The following is a 24,043-nucleotide window of genomic DNA, read 5'->3' as shown; positions in this document are numbered from 1 at the left end:
GAAAGTGAAGCTCCCTCGAGCCTCAGAGCTAGAGCGCTCGCTTTCGCTCGCGTGGTCGCAGTTTCCAATCCTACTGCGAGCCCACAGCCTCAGATTCAAGTCCCGAGTAGTTATTTTCCCATTTTTCCCACGTGGGACGGTGTCCCAGCAGTAGTGGCACATGTTGACATTTGTCCATTAGCTACATGTCGATATCAACACACACATTGGCCACATTTCAATATTGATCATGCAATTACTTTAGAGACATTCATTTAATTTACATAGTTTCTTAGTAAGTCCCCTTGCACAATTTCAACTTGGCCTCAGTCGTTGCATCTTTATTGAAATGCAACCCTGCACATCATACTGCATCGATTTGAGGGAATATTATTGGGGAATTGCAAAGGCTTTCATGTTATTCACGCTAATTCTTACATTTCCGACTCTCTGAACTCACGTTCACTAAGTATGAGTGCATTTTTGGGCATTTTTCGTTACGTGTTTCCACACATGTGAATCACCCTGCTTCATCTGTTGTGCTCTACCGACACTCCAGATGTCTTTCTAGAGCATTTGTGTACAAATTCGCTACACTTAATACTCAGAATTTCACTGTTGACCAGCATCCGTACCTGGCATCCGATTATGCAACCACACACAACAGGTATGAAGGTGTCCGCCATTTTGTATTTGTTCCAGATATCGACTTAATACAAACGAGTTATTGTTACCTGGTAGAAACTCTATCAATTCATATCCATTTATACCAATTTTCATTTGGCAGATTATCCGGGACTCCTTAGGTTTCTTAGGGGAATCCCTTGCGCGTGCATGGTAGGATTGTGAAACATGCAAAATTCAATACAGCAGGTATGACTTCTTCTGTGAATTTTTACCCGCCCTCTTTACGTTGGATAGTTTCCGAACTATTGGCGTCCGAAAGTCATTTTCCCACGCTTGTGATACCTTGTAGATCTGAAACTATGTCCGATAGCCGAAAGTTCAAGAGAACTTTTTTTCTTGTCTCAGTGGCAAGAGTCACCTCCCAACAGTTGTAGCACTTATTTTGCAACACCCGATATATACACTCGTGTATATATATTAGTGTTGCCAACGCGAAATATAATTGTACTATGTAAATTGCACTATGTAAGATATTACGGTACCTATTTCTAATCTAGATATTAAATAAAACTACAATACCACATCCATTATTCAGTGTAACGAAGGACAATGCAGTATCAGTAACATCAACATTTTGGAGATCTCTAATAACTCAAATGGCATAGACGGTGCAATGCATATCATTTATATCAGCGTCAAATACTATGATCGTGGTATAATGTATTTCGAATGAGTGAAGGAACAAAGTTACAAGGAATTGAAATTTTAAATTTTCTAGACTTTACTTCGAAAACGTGCTGACATATAACGACTCATCATGTAGATGCTTCCAAAAGACTTAAGTGATAGTAATGTCATTTACAACAATTGTTATTTCAAACCGTTTCAGAGATACCAAACACTTGGATAGTGATTGTTATACTACTTAAAATAACGTATTCGTGTTAATTTTTTTCAAATGATTGTTGCTTTCGTTTGCTTCTGTAGCATTACAACAATAGTTTTTGGTGGTTTTAATTGCAAGTCGCAGTTCCATTATTTTAAGCAGTGTTGCCAACTTAAATAAACTGCTAAATATTATTCTAAATATAGTGCAAATAACGTAGCTACACTGCAAAATATTTTAAAATTATCTTAATTTGTTTTATGGTACAAGAATGTTTTCAAAAGACGTTCTCATAGTCTTTATAATGTTAATGTTAATGTCAAAGATTTGGTTCCATCAATACATGTAAATGCAAATTGTAACTGAAATTAAATGTAACTGATAAGTTTTCAGTAACACTAGTTGTTCTCTTAAACCTTATGCCTGATGTACACAAATCAATGCTTATTTAAAGGTTCTAATTATACCCCAGTCACATTTCACTTGTTTTAGTTTGACCATCTACCACCTCAAACTCGAACCATACCATATAGCTATATGCAATTATTCAAGGACTTACAGTTAGTAATACACATTGTGTGGATTTTTTGTTTGGTTTGTTTTAGTTTCACGCCCCACGATTAAACTAGCACGTCTAAAGGAGACGTGGAGCTAATGATTATAATGGAATCCAAACCACTTTGGTCGTTCAACTGTACCCCACTGGAAATCGAATTCGGTACCACGCGAACCGAAGTCAAGCGTACTAGCCACGAGACCAAATGGAGGTCTGCACATTGTGTTGATTTAAGTCATTGAGTCAGTGTTGTCAGATTTGAAGATCAAAAACTAGTGCCTGTGCTCCAAAAGTAGCGGATTTGAACTAATTGTAGGCCAAACGTACAAGGTGTTTCAAAACAACAACGGCAACGTTTGGGAGGTGATTCCTGACACCAAAATAAGACGAAAAGTATAGACCAACCTGGGTGCACAAATGCTTCCTCTCGGAGTTATAGGCTGCCAAAAAGATGAAAAAAATGAACTTTAAAGGTCTATAGCTCCAAAAATATGGGACTAACCGTAGTCGGGTCAAGACTTTACTTAGGAACTAATATGTGCTCTATCCAAAAATAACATGTTTCAGAATCCTAAGGTACTCACGCAACAATTTTTGTACAGGCAATTTGGTTACGGGTATATAATCAGAAGTACTCACTAACTCACTCTATAAAATTTTTTGCGGAACCCCAGATCATTCTCACACATGAACTTACTGAATGGCCTTGACTTCCACCCAGTTCCTCTAAGAAGTAATTTCAATTAATGCAAGGCTTGGGGGCATAGAAAACGTAGCTCAGAATTGATTAGAAACATGGGAGTAGAAAGTCAAAAATGAAATTCATAACACAGAAATAATTTAGAATAAGAATTTAATGATCTGATGTTGAATAATTGAATAATCACAGATCACTGTTGAATAATTGAATAATTGAAGAAAGTGACCAATGTCATTGTTAGTGTTACTAAATACATATTTGTATATAAAATAAGAAAATCGAATCAGTATATTTCGAAGCACTGTTAGAAAACACTCCAAGAATAAACTACCGGTCGTATATATTTTCAGGATAACTGAGTTATGGCATATTGTCCAGTTATTAGTGAAATATTTATTTAAAATATTAACAATAGACAACAATTTAAGAAAATCGCCCGAAAAAAAACTTGTCCTCAAGAATAAACAACCCCTAAAACACCTTTTCAGGGCAAATGAGTTACGACATTCCTTCAGATTACTAATGATATTTTTGTCTATGAAATATAATCAAAATTTCTTGAGTCATGTTTGAGAAAATCATTAAAAAATATATATATATCTTCAAAAGTAAAGTACACCTCGATTTTCTCAGAGAAATGATTTTTCCATAGTATAATGCTGTTAATGACGACATTGATTATGAAAAATAAACTAAATCGTTAGGGCCGTTTCTCAGAAAATCGAAAATTTTACTTTTCGCTTCTCACTAAACTACCCTTATTCTTAAAGGGTAGGAAGAAAATTCGAATACCCACCTTGAAGAATCACATAGAAACCCTAAGTTTAAAAGGTGGTCTACATACGTTGAAAAGTATGACCTCAGGACGAACGGATGGACAAATGTTGAACAATCTTTTTTCAGTATGTCAACCATGAAACATGTAAATTCGTTAATATTTCGAATTCATTTTTTTCTTTCATGATCATGATACTTTCTTCTCTTCTTTCGTAGCTCAAAAGTAAACATTGAAAATTAAGTTATTTTTCAGAGCTTCTTGAAGAGTAAATTGTCCTACGTTTTGTCTCCTCATAAATTTTATGGAGTATGCACCCTACTAACCTTTGTTTATGTAAATACATAAGATCATTTTAAGTATTAAATAGAACTACGGATTCTGCAAATTTGACTACAATCCTCGCTCTCTTTCTAGGCTAGATCTAAGAGCCGAAAACCTTACCGAAACTATTTTGGCGCCAATCGGTAGGTTTGGGGAAGCTGGTGTCGAAAAGAGAACGCCAAAATCTCACACCCCCTTGTTTAAACAAATGAAACTTTTGCGTGTACAAAAGTACATAAAATGAAACACTAACGATTTGGACCATTTTAGAGCCAATTAATCCTGAGGGAGGGAGAAATTGACGTCTAAACTAGATACGCCAATACCTTACACTTTCTGTTTTGCACAAATAAAATTTTCCGTAAGGTGTTAAATGGAGTCCACGTTCGGCCTGCCACCACTTTTGCACTCGAACAACAGATCCCAAGATCTTTTTCTGGTCGAGCAGTTATTCTGGCTTAACACAAGTATTTTACTCAAACTGCAAGCAAAACCTCAAATGATGTTATTCCGGAATATATCATTAAAAAGTTCATATAAAAAGATACAATGGTTTGAGAACAGGAAGTAGTTTATCAGACCCCCAGTAGAGTTTGCGTTTGTTTTTCTGGTTGTGAAGTGAGATATATTGTGACAATGAAATATGACAATAATCACTAATCCTATAAAGTTTAACTCCAGTTCGCTATTTGTTTTGCCTTCTTCACACGGAATAGGCAATTCAATAAGACAACATAAATTACGGTACATGCCATAGTAATACGCTTCAATTTAATTAGCCTAAGATTGTTATACTGTACCAAAAGCAAATCATAACAACTTCTAGTAGCAAATGGGAGCTGTAGGATAAAGCAGAAAGTATGCCGTTCAGATCACACTGCATATTATTGCTAAACTTCAATATCTGTTTAACACCACATATTGATATTTTAAATCGATCTGGTTTCGATTACACCATTAGAAGCGAAGGAAACTAGTTCTTAATGGTTATGGTAACATTAAGTGGTAATTTTTACATTTATTTAGTTTTGCTAATGCATACGGTATTTACGTTCTATAATAATGAAAATTGAGATACCACAAGCAATGAAAACAGGGACTAAAATCACCAGACAGTTGTTTTTCGGCAGCTCTTACCCAATTGAAATTACATCTATTTTAAAACACTGATAAAGGATTTTTGTTCCAAAATAAATTAGCGAACATTACGATAGCAACAACCGTGTTATTAAGACGTAACAAGGAAACTATTCACATAAGGGATTAGGCTCGAAAGTACATGCCATTCGGTTAGAAAAAAGACACACCCAGAAGCAATGAATAACAAAATATGAGCACAATTCTTAAAAAGAACAAAGAATTGTGTAGGCTATAATATATTTTGCAACCAATATGAATCAATGTATATTTATTGTTTGGTGTTATATCTGATATCAGATCGAGGACACTTCCATTAACACTAATGGAACCTTAACTTATATTTTAGAAATTGATCAAAGGTAGCATGATCCCAACAAACTTTGAATGAATCGAATTCAATAAGAGTTACGTATAATACAGAAATAAAAGTATTTCAGATCTAATGCATTTTATGAGTTCTGGTTAATGATTTGAATGTCTTTATAAATATTGTGTGTCTAAAGGAGTATTGTGTTACCTTTAACAAAGACGAATAATAATAGATACAATCATCTACTAATACAGTATATTTTTCATATTCAATACAGAAGTAAATACGAGGAGAAGTCAAAAAAGTAAAGGGACTTTTGAGAAAAGGTACATTTTGTTCTAATGATAGAAAACTGAAACAGGCATTATTCCATGCACTTATATGAACTTTTTCCAACGTTCCACAAGTTTTGATTCCGTCAAAAAAAAGTTCTGGATGAATAACTTCTGGATCGGTTGTAAATCTTCTTCAGCTGAGCGCAATGTTGCCACAGTCCTAGATCTGGAGTGGGCTGAAAATTAATACCATATTGAAACAAAAAGGGTTGAATTCACTTTTTGTCAAAAAGTAAAATATTTTTTCCTACGTATGATCATCCCTGATCTAACTTTAGGCCTATACATAAAGCTTGTTACAACGCGTCGATGTAGATCTCTAACGCAGATATGTTCTTGTATTTTTATATTCGTCAATATGGCGTCACTAGTAAACAACTTAGCCCGGTAAGCCGGCAACTACGTCTGCACGGACTGAAATTTTACTTATATCAAGGGGTCTTGTCCCCCGAAGCCAAACCTGAAATGACGCTACTACTACATCAATGTATTTTTTCGTGCTATACCATGCCGTTTGGGGGGGGGGCGGTACCGGGCGCCAAAGTAAGGGGGTGCAAACTTCGGAAGGAAAAAGAAAAGATATATATATATATATATATATATATATATATATATATATATATATATATTATATATATATATACAGATGGTGATCAGAAAAATGGAAACACCTGAACGAAATTGCAACTTACCAGATTAATATGGTGTCGGGCCACCTTTCGCCTTCAGAACAGCCTTGATGCGACGTGGGATGGAGTCATAGAGGTCGTGAATGGTAGCAAATGGAATTTTACACTATTCCTCGTGCAGGGCATCGGCCAGTTCTGTGAGAGAGGATGGAGGTGGAAATCGTCGCCGGAGTTGTGTTTGCAAGACGGACCACAGATGTTCAATTATGTTGAGATCTGGGGATTGGGCGGGCCAGGGCAGGTGTTGAACTTCTTCCCGATGTTCCTGAAACCACGCTGCAAAAACGCCAGCTGTGTGAATGGGTGCGTTATCATCCTGGAAGATGGTGTCATTGTCTGGGAACAACATCCGGATCATAGGATGCAAGTGGTCTCCTAAAATTACGACAAATCGTTGGCAGTGATTCGTCCGCTAAGTGTGACAACAGGACCCAATGAAAACCATGATATGGCGGCCCACAGCAACACCGAGCCGCCGCCATGTTTCACAGTTGGGCGGAGACACTGCACATCATAAGCTTCTTTGGGCGTTCTCCACACATAAACACGGCCTGTGGTTGGGAATAGGGTGAAGGATGACTCATCCGACCATATCACACGTTTCCAGCCTCAACGGTCCAAGTTGCATGGTCGCGGCACCATTTGCGGCGTGCGAAAGCGTTATGGTCCCTGATGAGCGGTTTGGCCCGTGCAACACGACCACGTAAGTTCATGTCATGTAATTCGAGGCGGACTGTGATTGTCGAAACAGGGTGGGGGAGGTGCTGATTGAGTTCCTCCGTCACTTGCTACGCAGTGGCACGACGGTTCTGCGTGACAAAACGGTTTAATACCCGGCGTGACCTGTCACTCATGATTTTCTTCCGCCCACTGTTCCGCTTCCCAGATGTGTCTTTTCCGTGTGTTGCGTAGGCCGTCATCACCTTCGACACTGTTCCACGCGACACACCTAACACAGTAGCCACTGCTGTCACACTCACTCCACATAACCGCGCACCAACAATTTGCCCTCTTTGAAAATCTGAGAGGTCTCCCATTTTACACTACCTCCGTCTGCTGCAGCCACTGGACACTGCTGTTCCACTGCGCCTGACGTAGTATGGATACCGACCGAACACACCACCACCAGCGGTCTGGCGCTGCGGGCGCCACGACACCACTGCCAACCCATACATCTGACGTGTTGCCAACTACAGGTGTTTCCATTTTTCTGATCACCATCTGTATATATATCTATATAATTGAAGGAAAAAGTTAGAAAAAGTGCTCAAAATCAAGAAAAAACAGGATTTATTTTAAAAACTTTATTACGCTTCGCGCCAACTGTAGTGGCGCTTTGCAGCTGGTCTATTGAACTCAGTCATATGTACGGGGGCGCCGTCGTATATTCTCGCCCAGGCTCTGATTTTCCACGGTACGTCACTGGTGCTGTTATTGTTTTAATATGGAATCTTTTCAACGACACATAAATTATAGACTTAATTCAGCACCTGCTGGTCTTCTTCAGAATATGCAACACTTGATTCACACACTGCTTCTTTCTCGTCTGCTTCGCTGCGCGGCGCGGATGCGACCATCTAGCGTCATTTGTTTCTCGGTATAGTTCAAATTACGAATTTCCCACATGAAATTTGTAGCATTATGCGGTGCAACGTCACAGAATGAATGTTCACAAGCAGTTCTTAAGAGTCCAACACAGTATGAGTAACGTGAACGTTTGAAAATGTGACAATATTTGTTAAATGATGCTGAATTGGGTAGAATTCACAAAAGAGGTTGAAAATGCCAGCGTGGTACCAACGGGCCGAAGAATGACAAAAAGGGTTGAATCTGGTTTAATTGTACCAAGTGTGGCAACACTGGCTGAGCACTTCCTTCAATGGAATACACTGAACAATAACTGATAAGTAAAGTATTGACGATTTCGTCCACTTTGATTCGTTTGTTTTCCATCACCATAAACTCAACAACCACTTTCAAGTTGTCTTCAGTCGTTGACGTCGATGGACTGCCTGATCTTTGCTTGTCATACAAAGAAGTTTTTCCCTGTTTGAAACGCTCTATGCATTCGTAGATCTTGCTTCGTGATAAACAGCTTTCACCATATTGCGCTTGCATTTGAAGAATAATTTCCTCCTTGGTGCAGATCGACAATGGAGCTGCATTGTTTAACGGTCTTCTACACTCCAAGGACTAAGACGGGAATAAAAGTGGCTCCTTGCATAGAAGTGTTGCTGAAGGCACTAATTCAGCGCTCGATACTAGCAGTGTTAGCAAACTCTAGTCCCTTGCAAAAGTCCCTTTACTTTTTCACTTCTCTCGTAGCATTTTTTTTTAAGAAAAAGAAAACTCGATTACTATCAACTAGCGGCGCAAATCTATCTTCAACATTGGAGGGGACAGGTATGACAGCTTCCACTTTTTAAATTCTTTTTAGACATGTTCTAAATATATATGAAGTAGAGAAACAATGCTGTGGAAGATCAGGGGAGCATAGTTGGCTTAAACAATGGAAGGCAGGAAGATTTGAGGCTCATTCTGGGGAGGGACATCAATTTCATGTCACTTTCCATCGTATGAAAACCATAGGAGCGTAACACCAAAAAATAGAGTTTTTGTTTGCTTGGATTATGAACAAAATTCTGAAAGCTCCACTTGGTGTTATGTGAGTGTTATTGAAGTTGACTTTGTCATTGACTTGTCTGCTACGCAATAATGTGTTTACCATATTTTTAGAACAACATTTGTTGAAAAAAAAAACTTTTTTTCCTTCTCTACTGTCAACCTACGAAAATGGAGATACGTTCCTGTGGTTCTCATACGACGTTTCGTTTGTGACAACCGGGCACAAATAATCGCAATTCTCCCCCCATTTCAAATCGGGTTATTGGAGGGGACATGTCCCCCTCATACCCCAGGGATTTGCTGCAGTGCTATCAACGAGCGTGATATTTGTTATCGATAAAAAAAGTTCGTTTTCTCCGAAACCTTGAATGAGATGAGAAGCATGTTATTGTCAGTTATTCACGAAAGTTAAAATTAAAAAGAGTTAATGATACTTTTAGGCTATGACTCATTAACCGCGTTACGCATCATTGTTCGCTTAGTATCACTGAATAAAGAGTTTATTCAGAGTATATCTGAGTACTCTGGTCACATTCATAAATGGCATTATTCCCGTATAGCAAGATCTTTTTAAGTTTACAGACAAATTAGTTTTATCTTTATTTTCTCTGAAACTACTCATGAGGTACAACACTCAGTCATATTATTTTGTCTTGTTTGCAGTGATTTATTTGTGGATTTTGTAGAAAGGGGGAATGTTTATGCAAGATTGTGTTCCGTATAACAGAACAACTTTAAAGTCGGGTTTTGACAATGTTATTTTTAAACCTACCTGCTTTAAAATTATGCTACTAGTTTGATAGACGGTCCCCAAGTTCTTCATTTTTTACCTTTTTACAAACAGTTTTATGATAAATACGGGTAGGTACGTTAGGTAAGATTTGGTTAGGTAGATTAGTTTACATATGTTACCTTGCTACTTTTCGCCCTATTGCTGAAGACAAGTGTGCAACATCCAATAAAAGCCCTATAATTACATTGCAATCTGCACAACTTGTCATAACAAGTGTCACACTCCTACATTAAACCGATTTGTTATGACAAATAATTCTTTAGTCCGTTCTAATTTGGTCTTTGAAAACCAAATTTCTCGCCCGAACAATAAATATGATAAAAGGTAAGTTTACTTTGGGCAGAACAGTGATAGGTGCACATACACTTGAACCTGATTTTATTAAATAGAAGGGGAAAGACGGTATTAAATATTACACTGAGTAACAAATTTTGACAAACTTTATGTTTATCTGATTTCTTTTCTTCTTTTAATATCGTTGGGTGGTACATATAACGTGCATAACATTAGTTTTCCCAAAATGTCAAAAATTGCCTTAAAATTTGTCTTTAACCCTTCGAAATCGGGTAATTTGTCGAATTTTCCCTCCATTTTTCCTTAAAGCGTAATAACTAAGAAACCATTTTGTCCTAACACAACCAGTTATGCCTTGCTTTTTAAGCAAAGGAACAGGCTTTTAAACTGTGTATGTTTATTTGCAATATTATATGCGAAAGAAAATTTATTCAACAAAATTAGTCTATTTATTCCTCAAAATTATTTTTTTTTCATTTCTGGAGTTGGTAACACTGTTTGTATAGTTAGTCAAATTACATCAGATATTTTTTGATCAGAAATTGATTCTGTAAGTTTTAAATAAATAAAAATAAAAATAAAACTTAGCAAAAATATATCCACTTTCACTACAAGCACATAATGCAGAACATTTTGAAAATGAGCACGCTTGCTTTGTCGCTTGTGCGAAGCTGATTTGTCATCAGAAATCAATGTCCAAATGTAATCTCCCATCATCGCGGTGTCCCAGCGCCCTTGGTACCTTCTTTCCATTTGTTCAATGACTTGATGAAAGCATTCACCATGTTCTTCACTCATATCTGCTAAATTTGGACGGAAAAATTAAAATGGGAAAACAAAAAATGCAATTTCAACGACATTCTACAACCCAAATTGCGATATAGGTCACTCAAAGAATCTATTAACTCCCTATAATTTCCACTCCTATTTTTACCATGAAAACCTTGCACTACCGCCCTAAAAGCTTCCCAAGCACTTCTTTTCTCTCGAATCATTTTATTCTGAAGTTCTTCAGACTGAAGCATCACACGTATCTGTGGGTTAGTAAATATGCCAGCTGTGACTTTAGAGTCCGTTAACTGTGGAAACATTTGTCTTATGTAAGAAAGAGCTGCAGAATGGGGATCTAATGCTCTAACAAACTGCTTTACAAGTCCTAATTTTATGTGGAGTGGTGGCAGTAAGATTTTTTCTCTTTCCACTAAAGGTTCATGTATGACATTGCGAGTGCCAGGAAGTAAATGTTTCCTTTCTGGCCACACCTTGAGTGTATAATGACGATCAGTAGCTCTGCTATCCCAAAGACAAAGAAAACACGAATATTTAGTATTGCCACTCTGCAAACCTAGAAGAAAACCGATCATCTTAAAATCACCACAAATATCCCATTTATATTTTTGGTACTCAATCTTTTCCAAGAATAATTTCACGTTTTCGTAGTCTTCCTTTATGTGGACTGAGTGTACAACAGGTACAGAAGGATTCACATTTCCATTGTGCAGAAGAACTGCCTTCAAACTTCTAGATGAGCTGTCTATGAAAAGACTCCACTCCTCTGGTTGATGTGGGAAACCGATAGCTTCAAATAGACCACTAACATCATGACAATAACACAAACTTGCTTCCATTTTGAAGAATTGTAAAAAAAAAAAAGTCTTATGCCTTTTCCTATATTTTGATATTTTACATGTGGGAAGGAAAAAATTCCACTCATTTAAACGTGAAGCAAGAAGTTCTGCCTTTGATTTTGGAAGATCTAAATCTCTTATCAAGTCATCAAGTTCTTGCTGATTAAGCAAATGTGGTTCCTTTTTCCTGGTTTCATGCGAAAAACTAATATCAAGATCGGAAGATTCCTCTGCCTCTCCTTCCGATGACAATATCTCTCTCTGGTGGTTTGGGTACAGGAAGTTCGTCTACGGAACTGGAGCAATGGATGAAGGTAAACTGAGGTATTCTATTTTTCTCCTAGTCTTTCTGTTTTTATAGTGTGTCACGTCCACTGAACAGAAGTAGCAGTCATTATGGTGGTTAGTAGGCTCTCTCCAAATTCGAGGAATAGCAAATGGCATACACTTTCTGGTTCCCCGTAACCAACCTTCTAATGTAGAGCGGTAACTACCGCAACACACATGCGGAGCCCAATGTTTGTCTTGATCACCTACGGTCACTCGAAAGTAAGTTTCATATGCAACACAGAACTTTGTTCCAAGCACAATGTTATATTTAAGATGTTTGGAGCTAATATAATATCCACAAACATAACAAAATGAGTCTGCTGACATTTTACAACGCCTACTTGTGGACATTTTATCTTCCACACAGCACCGAGTGAAATTAAATCAAATGTCACTGATATATATAGTTGTAGTTAATCAATACTGTATGCAGCGGACTATCCAAGTGGAGTCATATAGAAATTTACTGACTTTACGTAAGTAAAAGTTAATATTATTTGTGAAACTAAGGAGGAAAAAAAGAGATTATATTTTTCTAGACAGCTATTTTCATTCAAAATAAATACGGTATTCAAAATGTGTAATCATAGAACGCATATGTTACGAAACGGAACTTGCTAATTAATCCAGAAGACTTTGTTCTGTGTTGGCATTTATGGATAGCCGAAGTAAAGGATGAAATTCTTCCTCTAAAATGGCGTTCTTGAACAAAGACGATTTTGTAAAATTCCTTCCAAATAATCGACATTTGAGGAAAACTAATACCAGATTCGTAATTAGCGCGTCAAAATCATTCGATAAATGTAAAAACTTTAAGATAAACAATTTCTTGTTGAGCAGTGTTATTCCTCATATCATAAATGAGTTCTTTGCACTTGCTCCTTTTACTTAATAAAACTGGATTCAGGGAAGTGTGACCATAGCACTGTTCTGCTGGAAGTAAACTTCTGGTCAACAAAACATACTGGTATTAAAACGAATCCAGAATTGAACAAAGACTGTAATCTGGTCTCCGAAGAATCATGAGCATCTATTAAGCAATTGCCAATATGATGCTACCTAGGAAAAAAATACTTTGATTTTTTTCACTTCTACTCTCGAAATTGAAACAGCCAAGTAGCCTACAACATTTACAATTTTTACAACAAAATCACAAGAAAGGATTGACTACCAATTTCACCTTGAGTTAAGCTAAAGCATGACTTACGGCGTGTTACCTAACACTGTCTTTAGAAATTAACAATATTTTCACAGCGTACCTCACTTTAGAATAGTGAAGCAATAGGAGGTTGGTTTACATCGGATGCCGTCTTTTTCAGTTGGTTTGTCGGTAGCAATATGATGTCCATTTTTATCCAGATGAAGGCGTACTTTTCTGCATTGAAAGAAGTAATGTCTGGCGCATTAATGTTTATGGAAAGAAGACATTTGAAGGTTTTTATAGATAAATGGTTTCTAGCGTCAGTATACTGTAAGTTTAAGTTGAAAAAGCCTCTCTTACACTCTGCACAAGATACTGAAAGCAATTCTATGAACAATTCTTCGGGAAGCAATTGTATAAACAAGACCAACATAGCTCGTGCCAATAAACATACTGAAAAAAGTAAAGAATCGTTACTAAAACATGAAGTTGTATCATTGCACTTCAAAACAATTTATAGCTTAAGAAAGGGAGAAAACATCTTCCCAGGCTGGGAAGACTGGATTAAACCTAGAGACAGTGAAGTCAAAATTTAGGAGGGAAATTCCCAGGCTTCCCTGGCTACGAATAAATCCCTGCTTGTTTGTGCTATTCTGTTTCCAATGCATTTGATGTGCATCTATTCAACGGAATAAGCCGTACATAAAACTTTACTAATTGACCTAGAAAGTACTATTCATTGATGACTAATCGGGCTCTTACAGGGAACCTGAGCCACTCACGTTCGTACAATTAATGCATTTTCGTAAGGCATGACGGTATTGTTTTCTGGAATCAACAAAACCTGTTTCATTCTATGGCGTGTTCAGCTTTCGAAAGGAAATGTAAATTCCTTAACTTTTATACATGAATTGCGTTATATCAATACTGTTGTAGTGTAATTTTACCTTCTTTGCATAAAATTTTACTACACTTTTAAAGTTATGATAAGAAATCTTGCGAACTGCATAAATTAGGCGAAAACTGATAGTTGGGTCTGATGTTGTCCAGACCTCTAAGGCAGGTATTGCATATTATCTCAGGAAAGTACATAAAGCTGAGAGAAAACATAAAGTTCCTGAAAGAAATGGAACGATGTTGACGTAATTTTATACATGTGCATACCAGAGCGGGTACGTAAATAATTAGAATTACTATGATCTGAAACGGCTATAACTGTTATCAGAATTTGCTTGGTCCCTTGTCATTCCCTCGTATTTGGATGCATGCATTGATTCGGTTGAGAATGATTTCATAAGGGGTAATAGTTACCTAATCTCACTGAAATTAAACTTTCATCAACAACTATTTTGAAACTTCAAAAAAGATTATATTTTTGAAATACACTGTTTGCTGTGAAACATGCACGAAGGAGACATTGTAGAAAGTTCAAGTTTCCAGAATATGTAGAGCATGAAATGTAAACAATGTCAGTGCCTTGAGGCAACAGTGGGGCCTGGCATTCCAATAAATAAGAGGAAGCAAAGGCCGACCACAAAATCGCAGTTCAGTAGTGGACGAAGATTGGTATGACATGAGTTTATTCATAGGTTAAAAAATGCCTCCTCATCGAATGAAGCAATCCTTCCATTCTTCGATCTTTGATTACGTACGAGTATTGGCGTGTTGCAAGTGTGGTCTTTCATCCCGCGGCATTGAGCTGATATTGGACGGAATGCAACCGCAATGCAGCGTATATTGTCTGGATGACTCCAAGAAGACATTATTCAGCGACACGCCTGATTCCAACGACGAGGTTACTTGACTTGTAAGTATAGGTCCATGACTTGTAAGTATAGCTCGTAGCCCAGATATTTTGTACTTCAAGGGGTAGACAAGCTTGCCATCTGACGCTAGAGTAAAACTACTTATGGTGGTAGACTTTTTGTTTGCTAGGGAAGTTCCCACAACCAGTAAGTATAACTGGGAGACATTTACAAACAACGAAAATTTGGTCGAACCTGATGGGCAGGTCCATTTAGTTGCAGTGCGACATCTTCAAATTCAAATTTTAAGTAGCACAGAATTGTGTCAAATTTTTGTCCACCTAACAAAAAAGTTTATACCATACAAATTAACAAGGGAGGGCCATTTCAAAATTTGATCTACTTCGATCACCTCTAGTGCTACATCTTCAAATTGGAATTTTAACTAGCTCAGCACTCTGCGAAATTTTTGTCCATTTTTGTCCACCCAAGAAAAGTCTCTATACCACTCTAATAAACAATAAAGCGCCATTTCGGAAATTGACCACTTCGATCATCTGCAGTGCGAAATCCAAAAATTAGAATTTTAACTATTTTAGAATTTTGTCCAATTTTGACCCATTTTTGCCTAGCCTAGAAAAAAATTGTACCTTTTAAATAAACGTGGAAAGGCCATTTCAAAACATGGCCACTTCGATAACCTGTATTGCAACATCTTCACATTTGAATTTTAACTAGCTTAGAATTTTAATCAATATTTGTCCACTCAAGTACAAAATTTGTACCATTCAAACAAACGGGGGAACGTCATTTCAAAATTTAGCCACTTCGATCACTTGCATTTCGAATCTTCAAGTTCTAATTTTAATCATTCAGAACTTTGTCCAGCTTTTGTTCATTTTGTACCACCAACAAAAAAATGTACCATTCAATTTAACAAATGAGGGGAATTTCATATTGGGGCCAGCTCACACATCTGTAGTGCGATATCTTCTTATTCGAATTTTAACTAACTGAGAACTACGTACATTTTTTAACACGAGGAAAAATTTTATATCATTCAAATAAACGATAGAGGGTCATTTCAAAAATTGTCCATTTCAGTCACCTGTAGAGCGACAATATTCAAGTTCTAATTTTAAGAAGCTAATAATTTTGTCCGATTCTTGTACGTTTTTGTACCACCAAGAAGAATTTCTGTTCCATTTAGATGAACGAAGGAAGGCCATTTTCAAATTTTAGAGAAATGATTATCTGCAGTGCTACATTTTTAAATTCTCATTTTAACAGCTTAGAATTCTGTCCAATTTTTGTACATTCTTTAACGACCAACAAAAAAATTTGGTACCATTCAGATAAACGACAAGGGGTCGTTCACAGTTTGGCCAATTCGAACACCTCTAGTGCGACATCTTCATATTCGAATTTTATGTAGCTCAGAACTTCGTTCATTTTTTAACCATCAAGAAAAAATGTGTAAAATTTAATTAAATGAAGTAGAGTCATTACAAAATTTGGCCAATTTGATAATCTGTAGTTTGACAATCTTCAAATTTGAATTTTAATTAGCTCAGAATTTTGTTCGATTCTTGAATATTTTTGTACCACAGAGGAAAGAAAAAAATACCATTTAATTAAACTTGGGAAGACCATTTGACAGTCTCTAGTTTCATTGAAAGGTTCAAAATTTTTACTTCGTTGTACAAACATGTACAAAAATTGGACAAAATTTTCAGTTAATTAAAATTTGTCCTTGAAGATGTCGCACTACAGGTGTTCGAAGTGGCCAAATTTTGAAATGACCCCATGTTGTTTATTCGAATAGTATAAAACGTTTTGCTTGTGGTACAAGAATGTACAAAATTGGATAAAATACTAAGATTGTTAGAATTCGCATTTGTAGATGTCGCACTGCAGATGATCGATGTGGTTAAATATAAATAGCCCACACACGTTTATTTAAATGGTACATTTTTTTCTTAGTGATACAAAAATGTACTGAAATCGGACAAAATTATGAATTAATGAAATTTCGAATTTAAAAATTGTTGCACTACGGGTGATCAAATTGGCCAAATTTTGAAGTGACGCTTCCTTGTTTATTTAAAAGGTACGAAATTTTTCTTGGTAAAAATGTACGAAGTTCTGAGCTAGTTCAAATTTGAATATGAAGATATCACACTACAGCTGTTGGAAATGAACAAACTTTGAAAGTACCCTCCCTTGTGCTTTTGAAACGTACAATTTTTTTTCTTGGGTGGACAAAAGTGGACAAAAGCTCGAGAAAACTCTGAACAATTAAAATTCGAATTTGAAGATTGGCAATACAGGTAATCGAAGTGGCCAAATTTTGAAACGACCCTACTCGTTTATTTGAATATACAAAATGTTTTCTTAGGTGGACAAAACTTGGACAAAATTCTGGGATAGTTAAAATTCAAGTTTGAGGATTTCGCACTACAACTAAATGGCGTGACCAAGTTTTAAAATATCTCTCCCTAATTTATTTGAATGGTACAATGTTTTTCTCGGGCAGACAAAAATGGACAAAAATTGGACAAAATTCTGAGCTAGTTATATTTGAAATTTGAAGATGTCGCAATACATGTGATCGAAGTGGTCAAATTTTGAAATTGCCCTCCTTCGTTTATTTGGATGGTACAAAACTTTTTCTTGGTCGACAAAAATGGAGAAAATTCTGGCTAGTTAAAATTCGAATTTGAATATGTCGTACTACAGGTGATCGAAGTTGCCCAAATTTTGAAAAGGCATTTCTTTGTTAATTTGAATGGTACAAATGATTTTCTTGGGTGGCCAAAAATTGACAAAAGTTAGACAAAATTCTGGGGTACTATAAATTCAAATTTGAGGATGTCGCACTACAACTAAATAGACCCTGATAGGCTAACCAATCACCCTCTGTGAAGAATTCTAAAAAGCGCAAAGCGTAGGAAGGGGAGAGAGTCTTGTACAAATACCTAAAAATCCTTGCAACTAGTACAACGTCCATAAACCGTATGGCAAGTCTGTAAAGTTGAAGTGGATGGTTGCTCACGCTGCAACGGGTAAGTCATAACTAAGGTAGATGCACAGCTAAAATGCCACTGGAAGTAATCTTTTCTTTTTTGACTTTGTAACATTCAGTTATATATGTCATGTCAAAATTAAGAAAACACAGTAGATAATGTACGTATTGAACATCCGGATTATATTTTTTCAGTTGTGCCTGCTTATCTTTATATTGACCACTCATATTTGCTTCGTAATAAAAAAAACAAAACAATGATTAAAGACGTTGAAAGTTTCAGCCCACTGCGACAACTAGCTTGAACATCGAACTTTAGCTCAAAACTGATTGAAGCGTCTGACTAATCTTTTGCTGTTCATCTGATAATGCATCTTGTCTTCAAAGAGCACATATTACTTTACAAGCCTGCGTAGCGCTGTATTTGTGCCTATATATAAAGAAGGTAAAATGCTAAAAACAGAACCTATAGAGTAGTTTTATGTAAAATTCATTCATTTTTACAGCGCAATCCCTTATGTATGATTACAAGAATTCATTCATATTTTGCACATCTACTAGCTTCAACAGTCAGTTATTATATTAGAATTAGGCTGGATGCGCTGCGACTAATATACCCTGCAATTTGCGGCACTAATGCTACTTTGAGTACAAAAGGCTACTACTATTTAAACTACTTTATTAAAACCGAAAGCGACATATTTCTACAACTAACGGTCTCAAAAGAGGAACTAAAGCAGAGATTATACCTATTCTTTGGGACAGAAAACAAGAAGAGAAGTACGTTATTTCACATGTCAAATATATATACTAGTATATGTATATATAGGTAGATAGATAGATATTAGAGAAAGGATAGACAAAGAAGATGGACAGTAGACTAAGTGATAATATTTATTTTCAGATTAGATGTACATTGCATTATATTATATAATCTGTTCACTATAAAATATTGAATTTACTTACAAAATGTAAAATAATATTATACATATGCCACAGTTATTACAAATACCATTATTATAGTACAAGTCTAACAGAAACTCTAAATACTTATTTACTTTGATTCACTTTATATATACTTAAAAGCCGCCTAGTGGTAACGCTACTATAAGCTAAACATAAAAAGAACATTGACAATTGTTGAAATCTAACCTACGAGATACAAAAAAATGAAAGTGGAGGATCTCACTGCTGCTGTATATCAATCGTTTCTTAGAAATTGCAAATTAGCTATTGCAAATTAGCTGTTGTAATTATCATGATTTGTTTGACGCATAACGTCGTAAGTTATACTGGAACTCGAAACCATAAGCGTGAGAAAACAATCGTGATCCTTTAATTTCTTACTTGTTTCCTTATTCAATTCTACTCTTTTTGGAACTTTTGGTGCACGTTCGATTGGAATGTTGCTTGAATTTAGACTCTTGCTTCGTTACGTGACAAGTTTAAATTATCTATAGAAGAGTCAATTTGGAGCTTTACATACTCACCTAATACATAAATAGTGATTAATTGACGTATGTTCAGTTGGGGTGGGGGGATATGCATCTTTTGAAGAGAATTTATGTTTATCCTGGAAGTACAAGGGAATATTGTTTCTTGAGATGAAAAAATAACTCAAATCTTCATAAATTTATTTACGTGAATATGTTGTACAATTAAGAATACTAGGTACAGTATCCAGAAGAAATAGGTACATATACCGTTAATGTAGTTCGTCCTCAATAATCTCGAAGCGAGTATAAACGATCAATTTTGATGCACTTTCTTCATCATAGACTGAACCTGATTCTCTTTATAGTACTGAGAAAAGTTTGTTTCAGCTATAATTAATAGTATTTTAATGTCGTGACCAATATAAAGTATTGTAATGTTATGACCAATATCAATAGAATTAATGTCTTATTTATTTCTAAACGCATATTAAGAGTATGCTAAACTAAATTTAGCCGTAAAAGTTATTTCATTCATATCTTAATAGTAGCACAGTCGTTTGCATCGCCAGTTGTCAGTATTTCTCTATTAAATATATCATATAACATTGGTTAGATCAATCTACTAAGATATAATTTTGGGAAACAGTACCAAACGCATAGTAATAAATTAAAAATCTGTATTTAAACTCCGTGACAACACGAGATCAATCAATCGATAACATTTTATTACACTCTATGAGAACGTCAGATTCTTTTCCTTGAATTAGAAACCATATTATTTTGCGAAAAACACACCATAATCAGTTTTCTAACATAAGATATAAAATTTAATGTTAGAATTTTGTCAATATCAATTAATAGAAATAACCTTCACTTATATAACATTTGAAGAAATCATTCAATATTACAACATTACATCTCCAAGTACAGATCATGAAAGTCATTCAACAAGTTAAGATCTACAAATCATTTCATACAAAGATTCTATCGTATGTACATACGATGGTTAATGATGGCTGATATAAGTGAATGACATAAGTAACAAATATGAAGATGTGAATGTAAAATTCTATCATTCTGCAGGATCAAGGATTTCTTTTGCGAAAAACAAGAAAGACCAGACTTTGGTGTCCACGAACAATGTTCTAAGAAGACTATGTGATCTTATACATATAACAGACATATCACATTACTTCCAAATGAAGAGAAGATACATCACAACTTTTTAAAGAGTGCAAATCACAGTAAAACCACAAACAGGATCCAAGAGTGACAAAAGAACTTGTATATCACACAGCAATAATTTTGAATGAACAAAAACGTATTTTTATCAATTGTATCCTTTATACAAGTTGTGTTATAATAAAATTACCAAATAGGCCTGAGTTCTTTATTACAGGCTAACTTCTTCAATTCAATCCTCAAATTACTATGAATCTTCATTCAGATTCATTTAATATTTATTCATCATAAATATGTATTTAATATTTATTCGTCAGTTACTTCATGTAACACACATACATTTAAATTTAGTAAGATATATTATTTGAGATCCTATTTTCATTCATTACTGATAAGCTAATACATTTTTAACACTTTTGTACGATTTATAACTTGAATTGTAGATAAATCTCAAACATGATGTTTGCTCCGCAACTTAATACATGACAGTGGGTTTATCTGTTAACATTTTGCATTGTTAAACTTTGCTCCAACAAAGATACATAGTGTACAGTACAATTTATGATTTTCTATAAAAAAAAGAATCTCTGTTTTCGAAACATTGTAACTTATATAGGGAGCAAATATTAATGCTTCATTTAATATTTTTCACATAGTACGGTATATTTGGGTAGTTACATACCCGCGAACAATTAATCTTGAGATTTTATTTCTTCTTGCGATGATATTTCTTCGAACATTTCAAATTTGTCGATTTCGAAGTCAATTGTTTCATTCGATTAGGACTATTTTGCATTCAAATATCATTAAACGTGTTTCAGACGTAAGACAGGGTGTTCTTTTCTAAATAAAATGGGTTTTGCTTCATGAATCTAAGCTTCACCAAATCTGTGTAGCACATGATAACGCAAGTCCTTACAGATTTAAAAATCAGCGCGTGTTGCCAAACAAGACTGGCTGCCATCAGATTTGGAAAATTAGTAAGAAACTAAAATTACAAATTTTTCACTTTAACGTGCACGAATATGCCTTTTAGTTTAAGGGAGACGATTTAGGCAAGTGAATGAGAATTGGTGGAATGAGAACTTGAGAGGAAACGAGAGTACCACGAACATGATGCTTTCCACCACAAACTTACTTGGCCAGGGATCGAACTAGGGGTCTCACGTACTGGACATTATCACTGAGCCACGATGTCCCTCTCTAAAATTACAATTGTTGGATTTAGTAACCATATATGATTTCACAAACACAAAATCATTTGATTAAAAAAATATTCAACCAACCCTCACTAGCTCACTCCATAAGAACATGACTTCAGTTTATTGATTTTTTCCCATATAATTCTGATTTACTTTTTTTTTCGTACACAAGTCTCGTTTACTATTAAAGTATTTATAAAGAACTTCAGAAAAGAATGTTAGCAAACTTATACATATCTCTATAAACCAAGCAACGAAGATGGGTTTTAAATGTTTCAATGATATTACAATTCTCGATTTGTCGTTGCTAGTCTGTTTAAATACTTTCTGCAATTTCAATTTGAACATCATATCATTCTTCCATTTTTCGTTTAACCCCGCTTCAAAAATTATATTCATGAGTGAATTCAATCGAGGAAGGTATGGAGAATGCTTTGGTACTGCATATGATCCAATATACATTATTACTGATTCCTTTAAGATGTACACTGCATATTCTCCTTGGACATTGGATAACATGTATTCCAAAAGCATATGATGAGAGAGGAAAGCAGATGTCCTGTAAATTGCAACCCTGTCAAGTGGGAGGGAAGTATGATATTCGATTTTCAAACGAGGTATCATAGCTTGCAAATGTTTACTTGCACTATCCTGTATTATCGAAGAATGCGTTACGAAACAGTCAATTTGCAAATCCGATCTTGCTAATTCCTCCAAACTGTCGATTTGATCCAGGTATTTTGGTTGAGTCAGTAACCCTACGATTCTCCCTTGATATATGGAATGTATTGTTAAAGCGAACCATGCATACAGTATGAATACTACTCTCACAGTTAGTGTCACAGGTTGATTAGGAACAGCTATTTGGAGATAAATGGACAACACATACAAAGTAGTATTTGAAGAATTGCTTTTTGGTTTGAATCGTGAGGTGATCTTTTTCATCAAGAAACCAAATATACCAACTAGTATACTCATTCCTAAAATGTAGAACCAGACTTTAGTTTCGAAAGGTAAAATAAAAGCCATCCATTGAGGAACGGGTTTAGATTTTGGTACCAGGAAATTCATAGTAGACAAAAATGGTGGCTTTGTAAAATCTGCTAACTCTAGTCTGTCTAAAGTCAATCTTGATCTAACAAGTGCTATGTCTGCCTTCCCATGAAATATGTCTCCCATCACCTGAGTCCATGTTCCATTATTCTGCTTCTCTCCAACTATTTTATGAATGGCAACTAGGTTTATAGTATAGTTCATATGCTGTGCTAAAGTTTCATGAAATTTCCAATCTAATCCTTCGAAAGTGTTGCTTTTGTTTGACTTAATAAAGTACAGTGGTAACTGATATGCCGACATTCTTAATGAATATTTTGACAGATTAAGTAGTTTGTTAGGAAATAAGTATGCATAATTCAGCTTACGAGTATTATTAGATAGCGATTCATTTAGCAGTAGCTGGCAGATGGTTGTCTTCTTTGTAAAAGGGTTATACGAACCCACTTTTAAAGAGAAATTATTGTTTGTTCTGGATGCTCTTAATACGATAACATTTAGTACATAGTATCTCCAAAACATACGAAGATCCTTTTTCATAGAGTGGATCGTATAATTATACTTACTCTGAGCGAACAAAAGAAAGTTTGCTCGAGAATTCCAGAACTTACATGCTTGCATATTATAAAGCAATTGACCTAGATTTGACTCGTTATACAATATTATAAGAAAGTGCCACGGTTTCTCCCACTCAATGTCCGTCATGTTATAATCATTGCATTTCCTTAGTCCTTGGAACAGAACTAACGATTTGTTGCAATTGACTTCAATGTTACGTATAAACGTATTGGCCTTATCACACTTGGGATCACATATGAAAAATACATAATTATTTACAGTTACGAAAGAATCACACACTAATAATGAAAATGCACTTACAACACTGTCCTTCACACACTCTACATCAATTGTAACTGTGTTTATTATAATAAGAATAAATATTACCAAAATATTTAGTTGCATAATTTTGGTAACTATGTGTACAGCAAAAACTTATGTGTACTGTATAATTTAATGTAAGAATTTAATATATTAATATAGTGTATAGGAAATTGTAAAATACGATATATTTTCCCTTTCTTTCCCAATACAACCACTTCAAAATGTATAAATTAAATATGTTCTGTAGAACTATTATACTCGATACAACTTGGTCCGCTCACATTAAAATGAAACAAAGTCTTAGAGAACCCAGTACAATAATAGAGAAATAAATTGATAAATTAATAGTAAATAAAAAGAAAAGATTTATCACTAAATAAAGCTTT

At 35.3% G+C, this 24,043-nt stretch overlaps 1 protein-coding gene across 1 annotated transcript; it reads right to left on the bottom strand.

Moving 5' to 3' along the window:
- Positions 1-21,842: 21,842 nt before the first annotated feature.
- On the bottom strand, positions 21,843-23,078 carry LOC145689669 (glutamate receptor ionotropic, delta-2-like). Its single transcript, XM_081763873.1, has one exon. The coding sequence runs from the start codon at positions 23,076-23,078 to the stop codon at positions 21,843-21,845; it is 1,236 nt and encodes a 411-aa protein (XP_081619999.1).
- Between the last annotated feature and the right edge of the window lie 965 nt (positions 23,079-24,043).

Source organism: Thermobia domestica, chromosome 1 (genome assembly GCF_964235325.1).
Source record: "Thermobia domestica chromosome 1, izTheDome1.hap1.1, whole genome shotgun sequence".
Classification (NCBI taxonomy): Eukaryota; Metazoa; Arthropoda; class Insecta; order Zygentoma; family Lepismatidae; genus Thermobia; species Thermobia domestica.
The sequence above is the reverse complement of the archived record's forward strand: the minus strand, read 5'-3'. Positions and strand labels throughout refer to the sequence as shown.